Here is a 17,434-nt window from a genome sequence, read left to right as displayed (position 1 = left end):
AAGACGGGAATTATGGAAGTAATTGATCAATTTTATCGATTTTCATTATTTGATAAGAGTTAGAACTCTACTTTGTTATGCTCATTTTTAAAGCTCCAAGAACTATTGATATGGAGAATTTTAAGCCTATCAGTCACGTTTCATCATTCTATAAGATTGTCGTAAAATGTTTGGCCAACAGGTTGCGGAGGGTGTTAAAGACGGTCATATATAGTAATCAGATGACGTTCATCGTTGTCAAATCTATGATGTCGTATTAATAGTCAATGATTGTATTAACTCAACTAATTTAAGAGGTGAAAATGTACTTTTGTCAAGTTAGACGTTAAAAAAGTTTATGATCAACTCGATTGGGAGTTTTTGTTTGATTTAATGGACAAAATGGGAATGAGTGCTAAATAGATTGGTTGAATTAGATTTTTCTCTCGACGGTTAAATTTTTTGTCATTGTTAATGGGAGCTCTCAAGGATTTTTCAAAAGCTAAAGAGGGATCAGACATGATGATTCACTCTCTCATTTTTTATTCGTCATTGTTATGAAAGCTCTCTCAAATATGATGGTTTTCGCAGAAAACACGGGACTCATCCGTGGAGTGAGTTGTGAGTAAAAAAGATATCTTTTTGCCATATCACATTTGATTTTTGTTGATGACACACTCTATATGGTTCAGGTTACCTAAAGGAATTTTAAACACTTTTAGGATATTTTATGGTTATTCGGTGCATATTCCGATCTTCGAGTTAATCTTAATAAGTCATACATCTTTTTTTTCAAATTATGTTTCGAACAGAAGAATGAACAAATGTGTTGGGGTTCAAAATTGGTGGTCTTTCACAAACATGTCTTATTATGTCATTATGTGCTAAATTACGATCCAAAGTCTCTTATAACCCGATTATCACTAAAATGGAAATGTAAATTGTCTCGATGAAAAAGTAAAATAATCTCGAAAGGATGTCGATTAATCCTCATTAAGAGTGTGTTGTCATCTATGCCCACATATATGACATCGTTATTCATTCTCCCCAAGAGCGTGGCGGTGAAAATGAAGAGAATAATGTATAAATTTCTACGTGAATCTTCTAACTCATCGTTTTGTCATATAATTAGTTGGGATAATGTTAAATGTTTTAAAAATTCAGGAAGTCTAAATATTCGAGATCTTCTTTCTTTTAATAATGTTATTTTATCAAAATGATGTAGTAGATTTGCAACGAAGCCGAATAGTCTCTAGGAATCGTTAATTAGATTTAAGTATGGTAATGATTGGTTTGGTTGGTTCACCAAAATATCTAATTATCCAACGGCGTGTAACATTTGGAGGAAAATTTATTCTATGTAAAAGTTTTTGTGAACAATCTAGATTCATTGTGTGGGATTCGATTAGATTTTGGGATGACATTTAATGTAGTGTCAAAAGTCTAGTTATAACGTATCCTAAGCTTGCTTCCATTGATATATGTAAAAATGCCACAATTTTAAGGACATGTTTGATCATCAGTATAGTGATTTCTCTAGCTGAATTAGATATAGAAAGAGATTAAACATTATGGAGATTTCATCTCATAATATAGTTTACTTTTGATAGGACACAAGTAAGTGTTCCCGTCTGAACAAGACGTTATGTGCTGGCAATATATGGATAGTTTTCATGTGGGGCATTACTACAAGTTGTTCGCTAAGATTATTCTATATAATTTTTGTTGGAAAAAACTTTGGTAGTTAAAGATTTCATCCAAGATCTTATTATTTAGATGGAGCGTTATACATGGTGGAATTCTAACGGATAATATTTGCATGAAAAAATATTGTATTATGGCTAGTCGTATGTATCGCGAAAATGTTGAATCAACAACTCACTTAAGCATTGTTGATGGGTGACTAATATTTGGAGTTTTTTTGTGGAGTTTACTGTGATTCATTGGGTGATACTCGAGTCTTTGGGTAGTTGCTAGAAAGTTTGAGTTGATGCGGCTGGTACGACAGACCTACATATTTGGGTTACCATCCCAATTAAATTTTGGTGAACAATCTGGTTGAAGAGAATTCGTTGAACTTTTAATGATCGTAGTCATCCATCCGATGTATATCATTCATAATGCTATTATTATGACGTTTTCTGATATTCGTTCAGGAAAGTCAATTGAGTATGTTGATAAGTTAGTCGTTTATTCTCGAGAATTTATGAGCTCAATAATTTATTAAGTATTGTTTTTTCTTATTTTTTATTTTTCAATTTTCTTTTAATGTCATGCTTTTTGTTGTTATGTTTAAATGATTTTTTTTTTTCAATTTTAATATGTATTAACATTTTTTTTAAGTATTATAATAAAATAATAAATTACCCTAGATGTTCCTCCAATTACTCTGATAATATAATTTTTTACTCAAATTATTTTTTAAAACAAGTCGCCCCTCAAATTTTTTGTGTCAATTTTCTTGTTAAACGCTCTAACTAAAAGTCTGTTGACTTTTTACACTCCAACTAATATAATTGTCGACATTTTATATATAATAAAATAATTATATATCTCTCGCTATAGATTAAAACAATATATTATCTCTCGTTTAATTTTTAATATTAATATATATTATAAAAATATTCACTTTTCATAATTATATACTTAAATTTTTTTTTATATAACAAACACTGTATATAAATATCTTTCTCAATTTATTGATGATCGGTGACAAATAAATAATCATTATTATTAAATTTCTCCATAAAAGCCTAAGTTTTTTATATATCTAGGTTAGTTTGAGAATAAAAAAATATATATAATTATAAAAGTTTTATAATTTTTTTAAAAGTTAAAAATAAAATAAATAAGTCTTTATTTTAATTAATTTTTATAAATATATTTATTATCTCTTATATATATTTATCTGCATTACATATATTTATATTTTCTCTCTTATAATAAATTTTTATAAAAGAAATTATTTGGATGATCATTTAATTACTTCGATTTATATTAAAAATAATTTAAGAGTTAAAAGTTAATGATTAACAGTAAAGAATCTAAAGTTAATGATCATGAATTTAAGTTAGAGTCATTTATATTTAATAAAAAAAATTGAACAAAACAGTCATTGACCTTTTAGAAAATATTAGTTACTCTTTTTTTCAGTAAGGTTGATCAGTGATTTATTTTAAAAAATAATTTGAAGGTAAAAATACGGAGTGATTAGAAGTTCACTTAGTTAATTTACTTGTTCTATCTACAAATTTGACAATAATCTAATTGAGAATGATTAACCATACAAATAAATTATTCTATCTACAACCAAAAAAACACAAAAACAATTGCAAAGACAAAATGAGAGTTTAAGTTCCTGAATATTGATATTAAATTTATGACGAAATGATTCTAAATTGTTAACTTGGACTAATACAAAATATAAAACAGATTAATATATTAGATATATTTGTAATAGAGTTTCATAGAAGAATACATAAATCCAACTGTTACATAAGTTTCAAAAGGAACGAAAATTCATTTAAATAAATAAAAAGTACAGACTGTTTTTAAAACCAATTAAAACTCCTAATATTCATTTAAACTTGAACCAATTCACCAATAATTTAATTAAAACTAAGCTCAAATATTATATGCATTCAAATAATTTAAAAACATATTTCAACTCACCAACAACTCATTTTATTTCATGGGTTACAAATTCTCATTATTTAAAAACAAAATAAATTACAATAATAGATCATATCCTATACATATATATCCTATACATAGAGAAAATTAGTTCCTAAAGATTTTTCTATTCTTTGCTTTATATTTTGCAGATGAGAACTTCAAAAATCCTGTAGTGAAATTCTGCATCAAGAAGAAGAAGAAATTAGTATAATTGATTTTGATTTTGTTTAGAAAAAACATAATCAAAGAAAGAGAAAGATTCAAATTTACCATCAAAAACATTATTTTTGACCCGAAAAATCATTCCATGTTCCATTCTTGCTTCTACAATTTCACATTACAAGATGAAAATAATTATAAAAGCATTCTATCCTAATAATAAAATAATAATAATATAACTTACCATTTTTTTACAACACAGAATTGGAGATTTTCCGACATATATAAACAATCATAGACATCAACTATTGTATTAGTTGTGCACATGATTTGAACAAGAAGAAACTGGAGGATTTTGAGAGGCGGCGGCCGCATGAATTAGAAGGGAATTTAAGATAGGGTTTGTATTGGGAAAATCCCAATTTATTAAGAGACCCTAGGTATAAAATACACTTTAATCCCTAATAATTTTAGACATTACAAATATATATATTATTTATTAATCAATTAACATTAGTCCCAAACTTATAATAAAATAAAAAAGACATACAATCTTTTGTTTGATTGAGTTTTGATTGATTGGAAGAATGAAAATCAATTCCAACTTAAACTTGTCTATTTAATATTGGGATCAATTTTTTTTTATCCAGATTAAGGTAATGATCATACATTTTTATGTTAAAAATAGTAAAAAGAAAATAAAAATTTTATAAAATAATTTTTTGAACTATATAATGGTATTTTTTAAAATAATTGACATCTGATAAATCGATTATAATCAATTATAGGATGACTTCTTAAATTATAGATAAAAAACATTTCTTATTCAAATAAAAAATATATGATAAAATAATATTTTTTATTTAAATAAAAAACTATTTTAATCAAAATAGTTTTTAATATATATAGCCTATTAAATTTTATATTTATTTTATTAAATGCTATTTTGTTTGTGTGGTAGAGATGTGGGACGAAAATGTAAATATCATTTTCACTTCATTCAAGTCAACTATCTATTAAAGATAAAAAAAAAAATATTTTTGGTGAATTTTTCAATTAAAATGTCTTGAATAAAAGTTTGAAGTGTAGATAATGCAAATACTTCAAATTTTCTAATGAATTAAATTACAAATCATAATAAGAAGGCTATTATTGTAAAAAAAAAAATTAAATTATGTTATTATTAGAAATTATACGTCTGCTAATTTGTTTCTATGTCAATTTAATTAGATATTTGTAATAATATTTTAATAAAAAAATCATTTATTTATTTATACTTCTAAATGGTTAATCGTCAGAGTATTATTTATATGAAATACATCTAACCTTTTTTGTTAAACAAAATAATTTAATTTAACAAAATATAATTTTAATTTCAAAACTTAAAAAACTAAAAAAAATAAAAATCCCACTTTTTTTCACACACGTGTCGCGTTATAGCAGCTCATCTGACACGTAGATTCCCGATTTGCCACGAGTCACCAACCGCACCGACAAAGCACCGAGTTCATCGTTAAACTGTATATTGCCACGTCAACTAAAGCAACCTTAATTCTTACTATAAATAGATTATATATGTTCCCACTCTTTCTTCTTCAACAAGATCAGTCTTTTTCTTTCAGTAAACAAAAACCTCTTTTAAGTTCTTCCTTTTTGTCAACAATGGCGTCAAGTGATAAGAATCAACAGTTTCCTCCACAAAAACAAGACAAACAACCTGGTCTTGAACATCTCATGAATCCTCGTCCATCCTCCCATGGAAATTACAAGCCTGCCAACAAACTCCAAGTACTATCCTCTCTTTCTCTCTCTCTCTCTCTCAAGTATACATAAATCTCATACAATTTGAAAATATTTTCAAATAATTTGTTGTCCAAATTATAAACCCTTTTTCCAAATTCATTATCAATTATAATTTTTCAAAAATTTCACAACCAGTCTACCAAATACGATCTAAAAGTTTCATTTTCCATGCATACTATAAAGGGAAAGGTGGCTTTAGTAACCGGAGGAGATTCCGGCATCGGTCGAGCTGTCGCGTATTGTTTTTCCATGGAAGGCGCAACCGTAGCAATAACATATGTAAAAGATCAAGAAGAAAAAGACGCCCAAGAAACCCTAAAAACAATCAAACAACTCAAAACCCCTGACGCAAAAGATCCAATAGCAATCCCAACCGATCTCGGCTACGACGAAAACTGCAAGAAAGTAGTCGAACAAGTCACAAACGCCTTTGGTCGCATAGATATCCTCGTAAACAATGCGGCCGAACAGTACAAAACAGCCTCGGTCGAAGACATAGACGAGGAAAGACTCGATCGTGTTTTCAAAACGAATATACATTCGTATTTCCTACTAACAAGACATGCATTGAAACATATGAAGGAAGGTAGCGCTATAATTAACACGACTTCGATCAATGCGTATAAAGGGAACGCGAAACTATTGGATTATACTGCGACGAAAGGAGCGATTGTGGCGTTTACTAGGGGATTGGCACTTGAGTTGGTGAGTAAAGGAATTAGGGTTAATGGTGTTGCGCCTGGACCGATATGGACTCCTTTGATTCCGGCTTCATTTGATGATGAGGAAATTGTTGAGTTTGGTTTGCAAGTTCCTATGAAGAGAGCTGGTCAACCTGATGAAGTTGCTCCTTCTTATGTTTTTCTTGCTAGTAATGCTGATTCTTCTTATTTTACTGGGCAAGTTCTGCATCCAAATGGTATTTTAAATGTCTTTTTTTTAATTAGAAATTTATTGAGTTTAGGGTTTGAAGTTTTAATGATATGGATGTTTATGTGTTTTTTGTAGGTGGGGTGATAGTGAATGGTTGAAGAATGATGGAAGGTGTAGTGGATAAAGGATGATGGAAAATGGAGGTGTTTTTTGTGTGTTGAATGTTGTTTAGTAATGGTTGATGTTTGTGTATGTAATAATAAATAAAACTTCACATCTTTTGAAGTTATGATATAAATAAAACTGCACATCTTTTGAAGTTGTGTTCTATGTTATGTTTTTTTTTTTTTTTTATAAATTAAAAAATAATGTTTTTGAGAGGATCCAGATTTATGTGGTGGGGTGAGACTTAAAAAAATTTAAAAAATTTTAGATAAAATGATTGAGTAAATAAAGTTTTTTAATAATTAGATAAACAAGATATTAAAATTTTTGAAAAAATTAAGGTAATGTCATAATTTAACCCGTCACACATTAATTTTAAATTGTCATCATTAATGGGAACCCAATTTTTTTTAAATTTTAATTTATTTTTATAAAAATTGTAACATATTATTTTGAGAATTTTATTTGAGTTTATCCCATCTATTATTGTTATAGAATAATATAATCTCATGTGTGAATCTCAAATAATACATGACAATAATGTAAAAAACTAGATCATAACATCACAAGATTTCAATCAATAGATTAACATTTAAACTACTAAATATTTGAATTCAAATTTAAACCTAAAATTTATTGAACCAATTTAAAAACACTATGAAATATGAAAGATAATAATATAGATATCCATAAAAAAAAGTGTTCTCAAATAGCTTACAAAAGGGTTAAATATCATATTTCCATCAAGAAAGATCTTACAAGGGGAAAATAGGCAATTTTTAATTGATAGAATACAAATAAAATTGATTGCAAAGTTGTCTTCTTCTTCTTCTTCCTCTAGACAATTTCATCAGAATCAAAAACAGACAAATATGAAGTTAAGTGTGTAGTAATAACTTCCTTCTCTTCTTCTTCTTCTTCTTCATCCCTAAAGGCCATTATTCCATTCACTTTCCAACCTAAATGCTTCAAGTAAACTCTGTCATATGCTTCCACTGTAAATCCCGAAGCAAGAAACCCTTCCACCTCTTTCACAAATCTATCTGTTCTTCCTGTTAAGAAAGGCCGTGCTGCTTCTGAAATCAATCCCTTAAATTCTTCTTGTTTTAGAATCGATCTTTCGTCATTCCTGCAAACAAATATATGTGTGGTGGTGGTTAGTGTTCGAATATGGCCCTTCCTTCATAGATATCATTTGGAAATCGCCAAAGTTAAACATAAAGCGTTTGTTGTATTAGTGTGATTTGAATTTGGTGGTATATTAATACTTTTTACACTTGAGTTACCTTAGTGGGTTTCTCGATATTGGAAAACACAACAAATGTAGATTTTTTTAGATGATAATTCAAATGAAAAAGATGCATACTAAAACAACCAGCATTATATTACCTTCTAAACGAGTCAATAACACCCACAATGTGATGAACAATGATGTCAACGTTTTCTTCCTGCACAACAGTAGACGTTAAAGATCCAATTAAGCCGTATTAGAAACAGTAGACGTTAAGGATCCATATCAACTAACTAAGCAAGGAGATCAAATTAACCCAAACTTCTTGAACCAGTTATAAAGATGTTAAGGAAGATTTCCAAGAAAACAAATTCCTCAAGAATATATATTATTGCACCAAGCAAATATATGTGTAATCTCTTTCACTTCCTCAATCTCTATGTATGTAATCCAAAAGGGATATTTTGAGAAATGGATGATAAAGAAATAGCTTTTACACAAGACATGATCCTCTAAAAGACAGCAACCATACACAGTTTCTTATAGCCATAATTCATTTCATAATATATCAGAATTTTAACATGATATGTATCTTCAAGATAAACATGAACACAAGAAACATTTGGATCATTATCCTCTTTCTGAATTTCAAATGTTACTCTGTCCAAGCCAACTACATCTTATTTGCATATAAGATAAAGCTAAAAAATAACTAAATGGCCAAGTTCAATATAAAATCTTGCAATAAGCTCATTCTGATTTTAAGACTTGCATTAAAAGCTTGTTTCGCTTCCCCAACTTACCTATTTATCATTTTTTGTTAAGTTCTTGTTATGCACCTTACAAAGAGAAAAATACATCAACCAATGATTGAGAATAAGGAAATGCATAAATTGTGTTGAGATAATCTATGAACTTAATGGATTTAACCAAAAATGACAACCGGAAGTAATTTGAGCTATTTTTAAAGGTTCGAGAAGCAAAACGAAAGGCATTGCAAATTCAAGAAGCAAGATGAGACTTTGATGCAAGTTCAGCAAGCAAAACGAGCTTCTTTCTTAAAATCTTCAGGGCTATGTTTGATTTGAGGTGGAATTGGAAATTGATATCCATTGTTTGTTTAACAGTGGTGAAATTGGAATGCAAACATATACATTTTCTTCCATCCCAATTTCATTCTTCACTGATTGGAAGTACAATTCTAGCGATATGAATTATATGATTTGTATCCAATTCTGAGTAACGAAACATAACCTAACTAAAAATAAGATAAAAGCACTTAATAAACACCTGAATTAAAGCCTGGACTTCCCTTCTCAGCCAGGTTTCAAGCCACTTATTTGGCTGAAGATACTTACGAGATTTCCAATACCGCGGCACATTAAACTTGTCACTTAGCAGATCTGTTTAAAAATTGCAAAAGTCAAAGTCTGGTCTGTCAAATGAATAAGAAGAAACATTATGAAAAGAAAATAATACCTTGTTGTTCAATGTAGTAGCATTTTAATCTATATCTGTGAGCTTCCGAAAAGAATAGACTGTATATAAGTTGATGGAAGAAAAGAAAAACAATAAGTAACAATCCTAACTAACTTTAAAAGTGAAAGTTATAATAGATGTGTAATCCGTGAAAACCAGATTACCTACTTCTAGAATCCTCATTGAAATAGTGCCGTTGAAAATAATGTCCATCGTACCCATGAATGATAGATGAACTCTCTCTCTGCATATTAGTGTTGTATTCTGATTAATATAAGCAAAAACCATTAATGCTGTCAGAAATAAACATATGATGAAAAAAAATGAAATAAACAAACCTTGCAAAGAGGACATTTCACAGAAGAAAGCTGGCTAGAGTGCTTGCTATTAACCACTTTCATCCAGCGTAATATACAATTGTAGCAAAACTTATCTGCAAAGAGTAGAAGGGGGAAAATGTATCTAAATTTGAATAGAGAGTATGTAAATCAACCTAAAAAACAGTTGAATTGGATTTGTTATAATTCATAGTTTCATACTATCCTGGATTCAACAACTAATCAAACAAATAAAGTAGCTGGTTACCTTTATTCAATTACATACTTTGTGCTTCAGTTATAAAGGAAACAATAAAACTGCGAATAAATGGCTGATTTTATATGCATTTTTCATCAGAATTATAATTTGAAAATATCTACATTTGTTATGTTTGTTAAAATCACAATGATCTAAAATATAATTTAGATCCTAATCCAGAAAATGCTCTATATCAAATGAAGCAAAATACACTATAATTTTGAATTATGATCCAAAAAAAATCACACTATAATCTGGATCACGATATAGAAAAATCTTATACCAAACAAAAGGAAATCATTTTCAGTTTTAGTTTTGACGATTTTTCAATGGGATCATGTCTGTGACAAAATGACAGTTTCTAAATAGGCTTGAATTATATCTCTATCACTTAAAAGAACTCTCATCTTGTGCAAGTCTCTCCTTTCTTAAGTGAAGTGAAAGCATGAAGGAGAAATCCCTTTATTCGCTGGCTCCTAAATAGAGGATGTTCCACAATATATTCCAATGAAAGTAACAAGTGAGCAATGGGGAATGATGTGATTACTCATGAAATTTCTTCTGTGAAATGTCTACTCATGACATTCACATAGACAACATCTATTAGCCAACACAATAACAATACTTTTCCTTTTGAGTTTGTCAAAGAGTGATGAGAACATTCCCATGAATGATCTCTCAGAAAAAAAAGGCAATCTATAAAGAAGTGAATTATAGATTCTACAGAGATTTGGAGGTAAGTTCTTATGGAGTTGCAATTGAAAGAAGGGTATTTGGATGCTTTCCAAAAAAACCAATTTTTTTTGTTTGTTTGTAATATTTCGATTGAGGAGAATGTACATACTATCATTACAATATATAGACAACAGTCATTCTAATACATGGTATGAATATACAGTCAAATCAGAAATAAAGTAAACTAGGATCAAATCTTCAAATTGATATTGATTGATGGTTTCAAATTTACACTTTCTTTCCCTTTGACCAATATTTTCATCAAGAATAATAGTTCTTACTGCTTATCTAAGAAATTTCCTAAACATACTTTTGCAATCCAAACTTCTTTGTTTTTTCTAAGTCTGATTCTTTAATAGAATAACTCAATTGTTGCAAATAGTAGTAGCTAACATCCCCTCTTAGTTTCAAGTAAGTGAAACTATCCTGTTTTAGTTCTTTCCAAATTCTGACCAGGTGATCAAGGATTTTTCCTATGATTTTTCCTAATATGTTAATCTTATCTCAGAAGTCAGAACAATGCTCTAATTTCGCATATAAATATCTTGTATTAGTCATATTTTGTTTCTAACCATTCTATTTACCCATGAATGACCCTCATCAAAATCTACTCAGTAGAGACAAACAAACAGAAAATAGCAACAAAAGAATATTTTTTGAACTGGGTATTGTGTAAAATCAAACCACATATTGGTGAGAAGAAATTATCAACGAAAAGAACGGAATTCAATCGAATTCAAGCAAATATGTAAACGAAGACTGTAAATTGAGAGAAGAGGGTTGTATATGAACATACGAAAACATTGATCCATGTATGACTCCTCAACGAAAGATCCGAGGCAGATAGGACATGGATTTGAAAGGGAGGAATTGTTGTCTTCTTCTTCTTGCTCCATCATGCTCTTGCTAGGTTCAGCCATGGCGTCGTGCCTTCTGAACTCTCTCTTTGGGAAATTGGACGAAATGACCCTGAAGAAAGGGTTATTTGCCTCCGTGGTCACCAGATAATTGAAATTGATCTGATGACCACTTTATTTTTTTTGGATAAAAATACCCTTTTCGCGTAACGCGAAGGGACTTCACGTTTCGCGAAGGGAGTTTTTTTTATATAAATACTTAAAATTTTTCATTTCGGCATTTTCTTTCTCTCACTTCTCTCTCTTCTCTCTTCCTTCTCTTTCCTCTCTTCTCTTGACGGCGGTGGCACGGCGTCGGCACGGCGAAACCCTAAACCAAAACCTAAACGAACACATTATACAGATCGACGAAGGTCTTCACGTTTCGCGAAGGGCTTCACGTTTCGCGAAGGCCCAGACGGTCGATGAACCCTAATTTGTAAGTCAAGAACTTCTTCAGGTCGGTCTTTCTCTCCCTCCCTCGATCCGAATTAAGAATCATGTGAATGCTTATTGAATCTTCTTCTTCTAATGATTCATCTTTGATCTCGCCTAGGTTATTTTCGGATTAATTTGTCTTATCATAATGTCTTCTTACTTGCAGCTTCAATCTCGTGCATTGCTAGTTAGGGCTAGTATTTCTGTACTAGGATCTAGTTGATTATTAAAGAATTCTATCTGTATTCGATCTAGATCATAACCTAATCTCCTTTGTAATGTGTTTTGTTGGTCTCTCTTTGGCAGAAGCAGAAGAAACAAGGTCAATTAGGGCTTGCAAGAGGAAGAAGATGGTGAAAGTATCTACCTTCTTTGGAATGACAGTGGGTGCCTTCGTCTTCTGGCAATCCATGCCTTAGTTGGAAAATAAATATTTTGATACTTAGATTTGCGAGTTTGTGATGGGCGATATTTTTCAACAATTTTAGGCTGTCATTTGACATTATATGAAAAATGTAGATAATGCTATATTTTGATATTATATGAAATTCAATCTTGAAATCCGACAGATAAGATTAGGATCTCATTTCCATTTCGGAAGATCTTCACACTTTTTAATATGTTTATTTTATTTTCTTTCACAATGGTTTATTTGTCGCATTTAAACGACTATTCATTTCATCGACCATCTAAATAATATATATAAATCAAAATCTATAGGAACCCACCACAACGCTTTATTTGAAACTGATATTTGTTACATGCATCTTTAACAGAAATCACAATTCAATAAGAAAATTGTCTAAAATTTCAACAATGATTTTGTAAGTTATTGGAACATACTATATCTGTAAGAGTATACATCTTTTTCCTGAAGACTGTATATCTGTAAGAGTATACATCTTTTTCCTGAAGACTGTACTCCTAAAAGATTGAAACTAATATACAAAAGAAGCTGTTTCCTTCCTCTCATGCTGGCTCTTCTAGCAACATCCCATGCCTTGAGAGGTGCAAGCTCACCGGCTTGAGATGCAAAGAAGGATTCGTAACCGGATGAATTAAATGCAAAACATGTATGTTTAGATCTCTCTCGAGGAAGCCATGCCATTGCAAATCTCCTCGATTCCTCTGGATTGAGCTGGTAGTACCAACCTCCACCAACCCTATACTGCTACTAATATCTATTTCATTTGCATGCATTTCCTGAACCATCTGGTGATCATAAGGGAAGGCCAAACATCCTGACAGTTGAGTCAACACTTGTAGAACTGGAAATGGCTACAAATTTATAGATCACCAATGATTGGTAAACTTAAAACACAGCCAAGGCCACTACAACTCTCCATTTGAAAAGTATTTCTTATTCTTCCTTGTACAATTGAGGGTACTGTTTTGAAAGAGATGCACTCACATCCTATTATAAAACACAAACAATTACTTTTCCGGTTCACGATTATCCAAAATAAATAGAATCAGCCAGAGGCAAAGATATACCTTGTCAAAAAGTCCAAGAACTAAAACTGGTACTGAAGTGAAGATAACATTATACAAAGACTAAAATGTGAAAGTCATCGCGAAACGTGAAGCCCTTCGCGAAACGTGAAGTCGTGAAAATTAAATTAATGTTTCCTGAAACGAAACCGAATCAGAGCATTATTAACTGCAAACATATCATCGACAAGATGAACAACCAAGATGAACAATAAGATGAACAATAAGATAAACAATAAAAAAATCTCATGATTTAGGGTTTAAAGATGAACACAATGGAAATAATAACATAAATCGATCCAATCACCTGATATTAGAACGAGTTTTCGTCGTCGATCTGTATAATGTGTTCGTTTAGGTTTTGGTTTAGGGTTTCGCCGTGCCACCGCCGTGTCGACGCCGTGCCACCGCCGTCAAAGGAAGAGAGGGAAGAGAGAAGTGAGAGAAAGAAAATGCCGAAATAAAAAATTTTAAGTATTTATATAAAAAAACTCCCTTCGCGAAACGCGAAGTCCCTTCGCGTTACGCGAAAAGGGTATTTTTGTCCTAAAAAAATAAAGTGGTCATCAGATCAATTTCAATTATCTGGTGACCACGGAGGCAAATAGCCCTTTCTTCAAGGTCATTTCGTCCAATTTCCCCTCTCTTTGCGTGGTCTAATATTTTATTTAATAAAAAAAGAGTATTTTTTATAATCAGGATAATAATAGATATAAATAAAATAAATCAAAGCAAATTAAACGAGACTTAATAAAAATAAATAATCATAATGGGAATTCAACTTGTGAGTTTTGATTTTAAACATATTTTTATCACTAATTTATCTTATTGAATTTTTGTAAAAATTATTTAAATAGACCATTTTCTTATACTTTTTACAAATTTGATATAAAATATATGATACATTAGTTTTTTTTTTAAATTATTTATAATAAATTACATAATTTTATAAAAATATATAATGAAAATAATATACAATGACTCCCATTAAAATAGTAATAATTTCAAAATATATATATAATTATATATAGAAAAGTAAAGATAGAAAATATATTTCTCCTTTTTTTTTTCATATTTATTGGCATACCTACACTTTCAAAATTTCAAATTATCATAATTTTTTTTATTAATTATTTTTTTTTAAATGGACAAAAAAATCCTTCTCCTTTTTCTGACATATTATTTACATTTTTTTAATTTTGTTGTTTGGTAAATATTTTAAATTTACTTTTTAAAATCAAAGATTTTTTTCTAAAATTATACCTTTTAATTAGAAAATGTGTGATGTGAGAAAATTATAAAAAAAATCTAAAAAAAATGGATTTATTAAGATAATTTTGTTTAAATCTATTAATTTTTATTTATTTATTTTTAAATGAAGTAATTTTTTAGATGCAATAAATTAATTAATAAAAAAAATATTACATTTTATATATTAAATGACTAAAAGTGTAATATTTTGAATCCAATATAACGAGAAATTTGATAAAATAACCTAACAATGATCTATTTTTTGGAAATGACCAAGGTTTGATAAATTTAACATTTTCGACCTATTTAAAGACAAAAATATCATAAGCACCAGCTCATGATTCAAAAACAAATCAGGATTATTTCGTCAAATTTCACAATATAACACCGTTTAGTTCATCCTATCTCTTTTATAAATAAATTGTTAAATTCTCGTTAAGAGGTAAAAATAAAATAATAAACTCAACTAAAATAGATCATGAATTTTTTTTTTATGAATATAAGCTCAATTATTTTGGAATTAAACTCATATTTATTTTCTTATACATATTTATTGTCACTAAACAACCTTATAAAAAAAATGTTAAAATTGTATTTTCACTCATAAAGATTATAAATTTCTTGTAATCCATTTCTTACATAAATGCAATTTTATGTGTGAACATCTAACGTTCATCTTAGGGATCTTAGCGTCTTCTAGATTTCAAAAATCAAAATGACGATTCAGTAATCAACGTTCATTTCCATGGATTAGAAACCTTTGAAAGAAAGTTGCAGAAACCCTTCAGATTCGTAAAAATGGAACATACATTCTGTCTCATCTCACAATCATCCAGATCCTTCAATTTTGTTCTTCTCAATCAACACCATTCACTCCCATCCTCATTTCTAACCCAAACCCTAAAACGAACCCCCACAATTTCATCCCAAAACAGAAGAAATCGATTCATCTCGCATGTATGGAAAAAAAAATTAATACTTGGAGTGTTCGATTTAGTTTCTTCGAACCTCAATATGTTTCCTGAGCCATTGACATTAGCAATCAGAGCATTCATCGGAGGGGGTGGAGGCGGATTTTTGAAGCGTCTTGGCGGAGGAGGAGGTTCTGATGGGTGGAGACGGAAGGGGAAAGTGAATTTTAAATTGATCTGTTTTGTTATATTGGCATTTGGTTGCTCTGGCTTGTGGTTGATAATGGAGAAAGGAATGGAGACTGATGTTGTTTTAGGGTTTGGTTTTCTTGCTTTGTGTTTGATTGGAGTTGGAATGCGTGATTGGATTATTGGGTTTTTTTCTTGTGCTGTTTTGGTTATAATGGGACTTGGATTGAAGAAGGGTGATTTGATGAAATGGATACAGGGTTTCAGATTGATGGAGAATGCAGGAAGAAGAGGAGGAGGAAGAAGAAGAAAAAGAGCTTTCTGAGTGATGAATGATGATACCATGGAAAGGGTTTGTTTCTTTACTATTATCTTCTTCTTCTGTTCTGTCTGCAGTTCAAGATGATGACAGCTGATGGATTTTGATTATGGAGATAGAATTTGAAGTTTCTCATGATGACAGCTGATGGATTTTGATTTGCAGATTATGATTTATGACTAAATTTCATATCAATATTTGATTAAACCACAAGCATTCATCCTAGATTGAAACAAGTTGTAAGATGTGCATGAAGCCATTAGGGTGTGTAATTAGATGATTCATTTTCATGGACCCAATTCAATTTAACGAGATATTTCATTGTTGTCAAAAAAATCATCTCAATGTTTTTTTTCTTACTTTCTAGCCTTTTGAACTCATTGAAAAAAGAGTTCTTTGACCTAATGAGATTCATATTTTTGGTTTTTGGTGGGGATTGAACACAATTGTGGTGGAGGAACTAAATCCTCGGTTTCCTTGTCTAATAGAACAAGGAAATGGAGTTGGGTTCTCGGTTTTCTTTGTAGTTATCACTTACCACCCAACCCAAATGAACTATTAACTTATCTTTTGTGGTTTTTAGCTAAGATAAAAAAGAAATTGTGGCATGAAGATACACTTGGTTAGGAAGTTTTTTTTATGTTTTTGGATTGTGATCTTGGTTGACTTCATACGTGGAATATATAGCGTGGAATATATAGGTGAAAAATGATTAAGTCGGTTTGTATACAAAAATGCACAACCAAACTGGTTAAGTAGGTTTGAGACTTCTCAATTTCAGTTTATCGGTTCGTTTTTATTGGTTCGTTCAGTTTGATCAATTAGAAGATCAATCAGTTTCATTTGTTGACAAATTAATAGTTGAAAACTTATTATTTAAACAATGTTTAGTATCAGTTGTAAATTGTATCAAATTATGTATATTTTTAAATTTTTAACTATGATTTACCAGTTTGGCAGTCACTAAACTGAACAACCAAACAATTAACTTTGGTTTAACCATTTCATAAACAATCGGTTGGACTGATTCAGTCAATTTTGATTACACCCTAAGAACAACATATACCAAGAACAACACATTGTATTATTTGGAGTTTCTATTGTTGAAAAAGTGCATGTTTAGAACATCCTAGTTTAAGATTTAAACAAAAATCAACTTCTTGTCAATTTGTGTACAAAAATGCCCGACCAAAGATCATTTTAATCAGTTTCATTCGTTCGCAGAATCTTTTTTGTTAAATACTATAATATACATCAAATTTGT

General features: G+C 30.0%; 2 protein-coding genes across 3 annotated transcripts; one reads left to right on the top strand and one right to left on the bottom strand.

The window, feature by feature from the left end:
* The first annotated feature begins 5,440 nt into the window (after window positions 1–5,440).
* Window positions 5,441–6,662, top strand: LOC124942849 (NADPH-dependent aldehyde reductase 1, chloroplastic-like). Its single transcript, XM_047483419.1, has 3 exons — window positions 5,441–5,601; window positions 5,800–6,535; window positions 6,625–6,662. The coding sequence occupies exons 1-3, from the start codon at window positions 5,476–5,478 to the stop codon at window positions 6,645–6,647; spliced, it is 885 nt and encodes a 294-aa protein (XP_047339375.1). The 5' UTR covers window positions 5,441–5,475; the 3' UTR covers window positions 6,648–6,662.
* A 750-nt stretch (window positions 6,663–7,412) lies between these two features.
* On the bottom strand, window positions 7,413–11,618 carry LOC124942133. 2 transcript variants are annotated; one of them, XM_047482560.1, is made up of 7 exons: window positions 11,472–11,618; window positions 9,703–9,797; window positions 9,529–9,608; window positions 9,365–9,423; window positions 9,176–9,288; window positions 8,044–8,102; window positions 7,413–7,783 (listed from the first exon to the last, which is right to left on the bottom strand). In XM_047482560.1, the coding sequence occupies exons 1-7, from the start codon at window positions 11,593–11,595 to the stop codon at window positions 7,492–7,494; spliced, it is 822 nt and encodes a 273-aa protein (XP_047338516.1). In that variant the 5' UTR covers window positions 11,596–11,618; the 3' UTR covers window positions 7,413–7,491. The 2 variants fall into 2 exon arrangements, with proteins under 2 accessions (XP_047338516.1, XP_047338517.1); XM_047482561.1 differs by having other exon boundaries at window positions 9,529–9,628; window positions 11,472–11,604.
* Between the last annotated feature and the right edge of the window lie 5,816 nt (window positions 11,619–17,434).

Source organism: Impatiens glandulifera, chromosome 6, assembly GCF_907164915.1.
Source record: "Impatiens glandulifera chromosome 6, dImpGla2.1, whole genome shotgun sequence".
Taxonomy (NCBI): domain Eukaryota; kingdom Viridiplantae; phylum Streptophyta; class Magnoliopsida; order Ericales; family Balsaminaceae; genus Impatiens; species Impatiens glandulifera.
This window is presented reverse-complemented; position numbering and strand designations above follow the sequence as displayed.

Bases quoted from the DNA above. Each gene is read 5' to 3' on its own strand.
- LOC124942849 (XM_047483419.1), top strand. From the start codon at position 5,476: ATGGCGTCAAGTGATAAGAATCAACAGTTTCCTCCACAAAAACAAGAC. The intron at 5,602-5,799 runs GTACTATCCTCT...CATACTATAAAG, and splicing joins AGCCTGCCAACAAACTCCAA to GGAAAGGTGGCTTTAGTAAC. The intron at 6,536-6,624 runs GTATTTTAAATG...TGTTTTTTGTAG, and splicing joins GCAAGTTCTGCATCCAAATG to GTGGGGTGATAGTGAATGGT.
- LOC124942133 (XM_047482560.1), bottom strand. From the start codon at position 11,595: ATGGCTGAACCTAGCAAGAGCATGATGGAGCAAGAAGAAGAAGACAAC. The intron at 9,798-11,471 runs GTATGTTCATAT...TACTCTTTGCAG, and splicing joins ATACATGGATCAATGTTTTC to ATAAGTTTTGCTACAATTGT. The intron at 7,784-8,043 runs GTAATATAATGC...ATTTGTTTGCAG, and splicing joins GTTATTGACTCGTTTAGAAG to GAATGACGAAAGATCGATTC.